Here is a 10157-nt window from a genome sequence, read left to right as displayed (position 1 = left end):
CCTGCTGTTGGAAGTATCTTATTAAATGAAGTCAGCCCTGAAGCACAGTCACTTGCCTTATCTTTCACTCCTTGTGCATTGTCACAGTACCAACTGCTATTTCCTAACAGCCTTTGTGTGAAGTATCTACAAACCCTCACATGGAGGGTCAGAATTTATTGGGCGATTTGCATTCTACGGCTTAACAGTACAAGGGGAAGAACGTTTGGAAATGCCACTGACCCTTCCCTAAACTTTTACTAGTAAAATAATGCTCTGAGGTGAACATACCATAACCCCCAGAACACACCACTAATGTAACCAACAAACTTGTCACCGGTGCAACTGGCCCCGCAGTCTAGAGCACACGTGCAATTCTTGACACTAAAGCCAGAACAATTTTGCTTACGTGAACTTGAAGAGCAATTTAGACACAATATTTTGCTAAGGAGTATCTTTCTGCAAAAATGTTCTGGGGGGTGGGGGTTGTACTGTTTCAGTGCCTGATTAGGGGTCAAAATTCAGCTCAGAATCAGATACAGATGTGTAAGTAACTTGATTCTTCCAATAACAAACCAATGTGCCCTAATCACCAGGGCAGAGACACCCCACAATTCGCTGGACAATTCTGCTTTATGAAGACTTTAAAAAGTTTGTTTCTGAGACACTGCGTGCAGGAAAGAATGCAGCGATCTTCTGGGTAATTCACAGGGAGGCAGCGCTAGAAATTCCCCTTTAATGCCACTGCTCAGGTTCCAGCAGCACCTCCTGACGGCACAGCGAGAAGGCAGCCAACAGAGGCGCAAGAAACATTTTGCCATCTACTCATCACCCAGTCCCTTTGCTGCAGCAACAGCACTTCCCGGTGGCTTCTGATCCAAGCTCCAACCCCATCAAGAACAGATTGAGAGCCCTGGGACTCACCTTGTTCATGACTTCTGCCGGGTTCTTCACAATGACGTCTGTTGAATGTGGCCGTGCAATGCCCCTCAGGAGGGTGTTCAGCTCCGACGATTTATCGGCAGCTCTGTCCTTGTCTCCATTGCATGCTGCACTCGGAGCTGTGCTGCTACTGGTCTTTCCATCAGCACTTGCTGGAGAGAAGAGGGATGGAGTTTGGTATCTCCCTTTGTTGGACTCCTGTGTGTTTATCCTTGTCGGTATCCACAAATCAATGCTGGGAAAGGCAGGCTCCTCCTTGCTCGTCGGCTCCTCCTCTGAACTGTCTGCTAAGTCCAGCTCTATGTCTTCTTCACTGCTGCTCTCTGAAGAGCTGGAACTCTCTTGCAGGTGTCGGCGTTTTGTTGGCCTCGATCTTTTCTTCTCAGTCAAAAAAAGCACAGACAAGTTTTAGCCAAAGCTCACCCTTGACTTGCAAACCTCTCAGATCAGTAAGTTCAAGTTCCTTTCATGGGGTAGGAAGGTATCAGGAAGGTACTGGGAAGGTGTGGCTTCCAAATAGGCAGTTCTGCTCTACTTCTGCTGAGATTAACTAGATCCAGTACAACTGACAGTTGCCTCTGGAACCAGATTTGTATTGGTTTAGATTCCTGTACGCAAAGAAAAAGCTACAGATAGGGAGGGACAAGCCTATGTTAAGAACTGGTACACGCAGAAGTACAGACTAGGTACAGTTGCCCCATCTCAAGACACTGAGGTTTCCATGAACCCTCCCCTACGGCAGGAGTTTTGCCAATGGAAACATGACTCCAGAATTCCTGGAGTGCCTGGTACCAGAACTGGCAACTCAGGAGGTACATAAATGACAACCTACGTATATCCCATCCTTACAGGCACTTCAAGGCAATAAAGAACATTCTGGATAATGTACAAAATAGCTAATAACTGCAGCCCTTCAGAGCAAAGGCTGCTTTAACACATAAAAAATTAGACCATGAGCATCCATGAAAAAAAATCTTGATTGTGTGAAATCACAGTCAATTTTGATATTGATTTCACAGGATTTCGCTTTTAGTTTAGCAAGTCTTCAAGAGATGGGACTGTGACACAGAAGGACCTTGTACAATACCTTAGACCCAATCATGAGTTTCCACTTGCTCAGACACTGGGAGCCAGTCCGATGGGGCAACTCAGAAGCTATTTTACTCCAGTGACCTATAAAGGGCGCAGAGCAGAGCACACCTATGAACACAGCCAGCCGAGCAAAGGGCCTCTTCAGCGCAGGGCGCCGCACGTGTGACACCTTTCCTTGTGTAAGAGACTGGAGAAAGTAAGAGAACTCTTTCACAGGCTGTTCAGAGGGAACTCTCCCCTCCCAACGGTCATCGCTCTGACCCCTTGCTAATTGACCTATAAACCTCTCTGCTACTCGATTCCTCGATAGCTGGATTTCTAGAACAGACCACACGATATAAGGAAGGTTGCGATGATCAGTACAAAGCAGGGCCTGCTAGTATCAGCTGCAGGGCTTGAAATAAAACAGGAGAGAACTTAAACAATAAATTCCTTAACACTGAATTCTCCAAGCTTCTAAACATTAAGCCACAGAAACACTCACCCAGGCCATGCTTCTGAACCAGTTCAATCAGCTGCTCCTCTTCCTTTAAACTCCACTTGCCTTTCTTCACATCACAGTGCAACGCTTTTAAGTAGCTTCAAAATGAAAACATTGAAGTAAGGAACATGCAATTCTGCTTGTACAGGTCCGGTCATCACCGCACACTCCAAGGTTGAACAGAACCAGCATTCCTTATCAGATCTTCCCTTGGGTCCCAGCCTTATTCCCTTAACGCAGCACAGCTACAGCTGTCTCAAAAGTATCAGGTCACACGATTATGAATCTCAAGAAGAGGCTGCGAAGCGGGTCACTGAAATGAGGCCACGCTGCACTGTGAGTCTTCTGAAGAGGACAGCCAGGCTGCAGGTTGCTCAGTACCTCACTACTGGTGTCAGCGAGCGGAAGTCCCTGACGAGATCATTTTCACAGACACCCAGACAATACCTGGATGACAACCTCCCCTCCCTACAGGCACTCATACACATCAAATGACCCCTTTGCTTCACTTTGAACAACATCCTTCCCAACTTCTGCTAACCCACAGGCAACTGCACCGAGGGAGCAGCACACCGCAGGCACAACGCGCTGCTCTCCCTGCCAACCTCCAGCGTTCCGATGTCTGTAATCTCAGTGCAGGGTTACGTGGAGACAGTGTGAGCAACTGTATTTATATAACCCCTTCTTACGAAACAGCCCCTAAGGTGACACTGGTTTAAGCAAAACAACCATATCTGTAAATTAAGCACAGTTGCTACATTCAGCACGCTTACCGATCTCGGCACTGAGCGTCGCTCCTCCCTGGCACCTCTGTCCGGATTTTATACCAGTCACGCTCCCCGTACTTCTTAACTGCAGCCAACAGCATCTGTTAAGCAGACAAAGCAAGAGCTGAAATTCTCATCCACTATAATCCTGACAGGGCTGAGACAGAAGCAGTTGTATTTGTTCCCACTCTAGTGTAAATCTCTGAAGTGTTTAGGAGCTTCTGAGCCCTCTTGACTCAAACTGCTCATCCTGGTCCATTTTACGTTCCGTTGTGCCACTGTTAAAACTCAGATGTGTACAGCCACCGAACACCCAGTCAAACCTTCCCACTTTTGCACCCTGAGTTCTAGGCATCAGAGAATGGAGCTTACAGCATCTTCCTCTGGTGTCCAGGGTCCTTTCTTCAAACTGGGGTCCACGCTCTTTGTCCACCGGTAAATCAGCTGAGCAGAATCTCTTCCTTCCATGTAATAAGCAACTAGAAATGCAAAGGTATTATTTTAAAGTCTCTCGCAAACAGTGTTTGTTCCTTTGCTTATAGTGTTACTGTGATATTTTCAAATGGTGGGTGGCCATAAGTGGCATTTAAATCCCAACTTAAATACTTGAGGCAAAGGTACAGAACAGGAATTGAAAGAATAGGGCACAGACAAAACGTTCCTATTTATAATGGCATTATCCATACAAGACATGTGACGACCCAACAATCCATCCTGCAGCAGCAAAGAACTAGGAAAGGTTTTGGCTCCAATACACGTCCGTCAGGTTCAACACTCCAGACGTTACACTCTCAGGCTTGGGTTCAGGACCCCAGGTATGTGGTTGCTGTTCTCACACTGAGGAACAGAGGCAGCAATACTGACCCCCTAGAAAAAGCTTCTGGGCACAGCACTGAAAACTGCCACAACAGCTGCCAGAATGGAAAACTCTGACCGTTACAGCGAATGGAAGACATTTTCACTCGTAGGTCACTTACTTTTCTTGTATGGGATGTGACTTCCTACTCTCATCTCTTGAACAAGCTCTAAAAGCATCTGATCTTCACTTTTGGTCCATTCTTTCCTTTTCAAATCTTTGTTATAGACTTGATACTTCTGCAAGCACTGGAAAGGTGTTCTGTTTGTCTTAACAGAATGAAAACAGAGCTACTCAGACAACTGGATGGATATTGCTCAGGATAAAAAGCAAGAGGGCAAGTACCAAACCTTTTTGATACTGTTCTTGAACACTTCTCAGAAAAGCATTCATTAACGATGCAGTAACATTAATGTCATGTTCTGAAAACTGATGTGAGACACCGCGAAGTTGGAATTCACTGACTTGTCACCTCTTGCTCCTGAGCTCAGCAGGCCTTACCCCCAGCTCCTGGGCTATGCTCTGCCAGTCCAGACAGCCATGTTCAGCAGCAATCTTCTTCAGCCTCTCTATTTCCTCCTCAGTCCACTCCTTTTTGTTGATGCTTGGATGCTCCAAATTTTGCCAAAACTTCCTCAGTTCATCTGAACTACGCTGTCCATCAAACTAAAAGAAACATAAAAATCTGTTTTGCCTCGTAGCTGGGATGGAAGCCCTGGACAGAGAGGAGCACCCCTACATGGAATCTTTTTGCATCCCAGGTACATCCTTTTGCTGAATTTCCCAGAATTAAATCATCAAATTTAACCATTAACATCAAACTTTCACTAATGCTCTGCTTGCCAAGTTGAGATCACATGACAGTCAACTTCAAGAAATGCCTGATGGGAGCCAGGGATGGAAACTAGACCAGGTCAGGCAGCTCTCAGCAGAGGAGACACAGGTAATAAAACAGCTGATCTCCCAACTTACGTGGACGTTGGAAATTTTCTCCCAGTCATGCTCATCAAAGCGGTTTCCTATCAAGTCACTTTCTGGGAGTCGGCTAAAGCAGAAGGTACAGAGAGAAAGAACCATGTTAAACGGTTAATTAAAGTCGCTTTGTTTTCCTGATCTTGCCTCATCTTATTCTTCCCACCCCTTACTGACTTCCAAGGAAATGAACACTTACCCCCTAAAAGCATCAACATCTTTAACACAGTAACTTGCCTAAACCAATTTTTCTTCCTGGTAAAGAGTTCCCTACAAGGTGATGCTGGTTTAGCAGGAGAAACGATTAATGCGATATCAAAATGCACTGTTCTAGACGTGTTGATGACCAAAGCCTCTGTGGAGGTGAGAGCTCTACAGAGTTTGAACAGCACTTTATTTTTTGCAAGCCAACACAAATAAAGCTTTCTCCAAATGTCCCATCTAGAAGTACTTGAGGAAGGAGGGAATTTTAAGAGGTAAACTCCAAGCACAGACTTTCATTTTCACCGAGAACATAAACAGAAGTCTTCTCACTTAATGGTCTCAATTTCTTGCTCCACTTCTTTAATTTGCTTTTCCAAGATTTGTTTCTCCATTTCAGTCTTGACTTTCTCCAGTTTCTGGTTCAAATAACTCAACCTGTTCAAAGACATTTTTATCATTATTTAACGTGACTAGAGAGGAATGAGGTCAATGGAACCAGAAGACGTTACGGCAAAGACGGTTTCCCCATCAATATCATTCTTCCCTTCAAGTTTATTTCCACCCTACACAAAACAGTTTTCTTTTCTTCTAGGCTTTCCCTCTTGGCACACTCCTTGTCCTATTTTTGCCCCTTCAATCAGATCACTGTCAGATCACTGACTCCGAACAGGTGTCAGATCAATCGTTTCGTTGTTTACAGAGTGAACCAATGGCTCGCTGGACACACCATTGTGACTCGCTAGTGTCACAATTTCAGCGGCAAGCCCTGTAGACTATTCTAAATTAAACCACTGTGTTGATGGGAAGAGACGGACATAAAATGCTACAGATCTCCCAAACCAAACCGCTCCACCTGTCAGATACCCACAAAACAATCACCAGGTGTTTACAACCCAACCCAAACACTGTAACCTCTGGTGACCTCTTGCTTATGGTCCGAGCGTGGCAGCCCACGACCCTTCAGTACCACGTGCACACACAGGTAATAGAGATGTCAAAACAGAACCAAACATGCCGCTACCAACAACAGTGTCATCCTCTGCATGGCGTCCAGAGGACAGGGTGGGTTGAGGACCACTGCTGTAATTCAGAGTGGCTCGGCCAGGCCCAGCGGTGACACTCAAAATATCTCTGCTGTGCTTTGTCACCTTACCAAACCACAAACAATTAACACAAAAACTCACAGAAGGAAAGTGGAATCTCCACGTATACCCTCCCCTTCCTTCCCATACAGTGTTCTCCTCCAGAGACAGAAGGTGTTTGCACAGGACTTACTTCAGTAGCTTGGGCTGAAGCAGGCGCTGCAAGCGGTCACTTATTACTGACTTCTGCAGTAACGTCTTCTCTCGGCTTTTCCCTAAGCCAAACAAGGGGATCGAGCATTCAGACATTACTGCAAAACCACTGCCACGAAAAAGAGATTCATGCTTTCCATACTGCCCTCAGAGTGTCCCCCAGGTCTTCAATAATGGTTCATCTTCATTAACTACACGATTTTACTGGGCACAGTGGCTATCAGTGGACAGGTAAATTGAGTCTGTTCTCCACCAAAATGACTAAGGCACAGCTGACTTGGGCAAGTTGCAGCCTCTTGCTCTGTTTTAGTTCTGAAGAGATCTCAGTAAAGATCATCACCCACGTGTTTGCACGTGTCAATATGAATCTACACATCCGTTACAGCTCGCACAGAACACTGAGCAGCACACACAGTTACTTACATTTTGTTGAAAGCAGTTGTTCAAAGGATTTTATGCCCTGAGCCGCCTTTTCCTTGGCATCTTCATTGGAAGGGGGACCCTGAAGAAGATGAGAAGGGTTAGATACACTGGAAGAATTCGGTACACAGCAAAATTGTCCTTTTGTCCTAGAACTCCAGCATGAACTGCTACAAAATAGACTGGAAACTCAAACTGGTGCAAACTGTCACATTCAAACTGCTAAGTGATGTGCTAATAACTCACAGGTATATCAGAAGACATCGGAAAACACTCACAGACACTTCAAGCAAGTCAGCGTGTCCACGGTTACAGAGCGTGTTCTCAGCGCAGAGCCAGGCCTGCTGCCATCGGCTGACAGTCAGCCGCAGAAGCTGTTTGAACGCGGGAACATGTATCATGCATGTCTGCACCTACTGCTGAGCTTGGGTAGGAATTAACAGAAAAATCACCAGTGGCTGCACCAGATATTATATTAATCCACGTACGGTGACACCTCGGCTACAACAACAAGTCAAGATCTCCTTTTACTAGCGACCCTTTAAAAACACATGGAAAAAGCAGCGACATTTGCCTCAGAACACTCAAAGAACCAAATTTCAACGAGTACTTTAAAGAACAGCATGAAATTGGATCGCGGAGTTGGAGACAAACAACCAAAGTTAAGTTGAAAATGAGAGCGTTCAAGTGCCCCAGGGCTAGAATGCTGCTCCTCAGAACTCGCTTTCAGCCATCGCAGCCAGAGAGGGGTTGAACAAACACTCCCAGAGGAGGGTAGGCAAGAAGCGAGAGAGAAAAAAAAGACACTTCAAACTTGGGAGTGACACTCCCACAGCAGAAACGTAACGCAGCTTTTAACACGTTTAAACGTATCGCTGAAGGACATACCAGGCTGTAACCCCTTATATTTACTTACAATTCCTGTTGTTTTATCCTTAAAGTACGGCTTCAGAAAATGACCCAAAAATATATTTGCTGGTAGATTTCTACCATCTCCTGCCTTTGCTATTTTTGGACCACCAAGCTCGCTCATGATTTCCTTCTGCAATACAAGAATTAATTAAAGAGTATCAGTGTCTCTTCCAATTCCCGATCTGTGAGCCACCACTAACACCCCAGAAGTGCAGCACTAGGCTGTAAATAAGTTAGAGGCAGGATCCACAACTCCCTGGGTTTGCTCAGTACACTGCAGACTATTAAAAAAAAATCAAACACTAACTTGCCACAAGCTAAAATATAAGACATAAAGTACCCCAGAGGTAGCATTTTTGGTGGCAAGAAAGCCTGGAAACATGAGTCAAATAAGCCATTTGAAAGGCTCGTCAAGTGACACTGGGTTGAACTGCCAGGGAGAAAATGAACCTGGGTGCTGGCCATGCCAGCTGAGCACTGCACCAGCCTATCGATAAGGGACTGTGACTGCTGCAGCCGACCCCGCTGCGAGGGATTAGGAATGCGCTGAGAAGTTTTACTGGGCTCGACAGGCAGGAGAAGATACCCAAAGGGTAACCCGGGAAAGCAAAGGAATGAACCTTTCACTCCTGTTCCACTCACCTGCTCTTCTCTGTTTTGGGCAATGAGAAGCTCCACTTCCTCAATCTTTTCCTGGATAACTTCCTGGTACACGTGGTTCATCTGCAGACATGTGTCTGGGTCCTGTGGCAGGCTGCTTTCAGCATCATCATCGCTACTGTCATCTTCTCTTTCCACTTCCTTGAAGCAAATCAGCCATTCAGGGGTGGGGGGAAGGAAAAAGGAATTAAAAACGCTTGCTTTAAATGCAGGTACATAACAATTATTTTGGTAACTCAATACTTCTATTACCTTACAAAACTGATTTTCAAATGGTTTGGAGGCACACAACTGTTCATCTCTCCCTAGCAGTTGTTCTGAACACTCCCAGCAACGGTTACCAGCCTTGTCCAGCTCCCCTTCACCCTGTCCATGAGCTCAGCCTGCTGCCACCTGAACCAAAGTCTGAACCCAAGCCTTGCCAATGCCTGGTCTTGTGCGATCACCTGCGAAACCACCTCACCTACAGCCCAGCAGTACTTCACACTGGAGCCTTCCAGGAATTTTCCCCTCATGTACAAACCCAGGATTCTTTGGCACAAAGAAGTACGAGATTTCTTGGTCACAAGCTGATGATCTCTTTCGCACGTGCAGTTGCTCTGTGACCTCCCCTGAAGTTCCCAGAGATAAGCAAGCACCAGAGCAGTGAGGCCTCTCATCCCTGATGCTTGTTTTCACATGAAGAAATCTCTCTATTACACGTGAATAACAAAGTCCTGGGCAGGAATAACTAAATCTCCAGGTCTATTATAAATCCTTCGTGAGCTACGCAGCCAAGACAGCTGCCTGGATTCCCCCAGAATGGAGTGAAACTCCCCCTTCCCCTGCTCCCTTCAACAGACAAGATGGAAAGATGTGGGTAAAGAGAAAACAGGTACCATTTCAGCATGAGAATCCGAGTCATCATCTTCACCATCATCTGCTGGACAAGAAAAGTACAAAATGCTGACTGCAAGGAGATTAAAGCTTCAAACCCAAAGACTTTTTTTTAATTAAAGCATCTAGAATAAAGCACCACATGGTATCCCAGACACGACCATTAGTTTTTGGAGACTGCCAACAGCATCAAGTAAAACCGATGTTTAGTTATACTCCACACATGCACTTTTTTTGTTCTAGCATGGGAAAAGGAGCAGCTCCTGATAACTGCAGTAGCAGTCAAGCTGCATCTTGGTCCTACACATCCTGGCAAACAACAGGCTCCAGAGCGTGCAGCCAGGTGAACATTCCAACCCAGCAGAGCCCATAAACTTTGTAAGCACCAAACAGCCCTTCCACACTCTTCAGCAGTACTTGGTTCTGCACTCGGCGAGGCTGCCGACTGCTGACGTACGTTATTCAGACGTGCTTGCTCAAAACCCAGGGGCATGAAGCGACCGTGACAGCCACCTGCCCTGACCAGAACCATCCATCGGGAGGAGCAGGCGCTCTCCCGATCTTCCCGCCCGCCGCCGTGAGGGCCACCACGAAAAATACGCAGAACACGGTGCAAGAGGCTTCTCCTGCCGGCTAGCGGAAGCCCTGCGGAGCTGCCTCGCCTCAAGCCCTCCACAATTCCTCCCCGGCACCGCCTGTGC

General features: G+C 46.2%; 1 protein-coding gene across 1 annotated transcript in view; it reads right to left on the bottom strand.

The window, feature by feature from the left end:
- The window catches only part of SNAPC4 (small nuclear RNA activating complex, polypeptide 4, 190kDa), a gene marked incomplete at its 5' end in the record, with an annotated part of 15656 nt that extends 6157 nt beyond the window's left edge, over window positions 1-9499 (bottom strand). Inside the window, 14 exons of the mRNA XM_010144114.1 lie at window positions 904-1299; window positions 2009-2094; window positions 2498-2592; window positions 3268-3362; window positions 3634-3740; window positions 4239-4386; window positions 4619-4783; window positions 5090-5162; window positions 5624-5728; window positions 6569-6650; window positions 7012-7090; window positions 7925-8050; window positions 8563-8721; window positions 9459-9499. Coding sequence (XP_010142416.1) covers window positions 904-1299; window positions 2009-2094; window positions 2498-2592; window positions 3268-3362; window positions 3634-3740; window positions 4239-4386; window positions 4619-4783; window positions 5090-5162; window positions 5624-5728; window positions 6569-6650; window positions 7012-7090; window positions 7925-8050; window positions 8563-8721; window positions 9459-9499 — 1757 coding nt within the window. The remainder of the gene's footprint in view (window positions 1-903; window positions 1300-2008; window positions 2095-2497; window positions 2593-3267; window positions 3363-3633; window positions 3741-4238; window positions 4387-4618; window positions 4784-5089; window positions 5163-5623; window positions 5729-6568; window positions 6651-7011; window positions 7091-7924; window positions 8051-8562; window positions 8722-9458) is intronic.
- Between the last annotated feature and the right edge of the window lie 658 nt (window positions 9500-10157).

The sequence above is a fragment of the Buceros rhinoceros genome, unplaced genomic scaffold (assembly GCF_000710305.1).
Source record: "Buceros rhinoceros silvestris isolate BGI_N320 unplaced genomic scaffold, ASM71030v1 scaffold17169, whole genome shotgun sequence".
In the NCBI taxonomy this organism is placed as follows: Eukaryota; Metazoa; Chordata; class Aves; order Bucerotiformes; family Bucerotidae; genus Buceros; species Buceros rhinoceros.
Note: the sequence above shows the minus strand (reverse complement) of the source record. Positions and strands in the feature narration are given on the sequence as shown.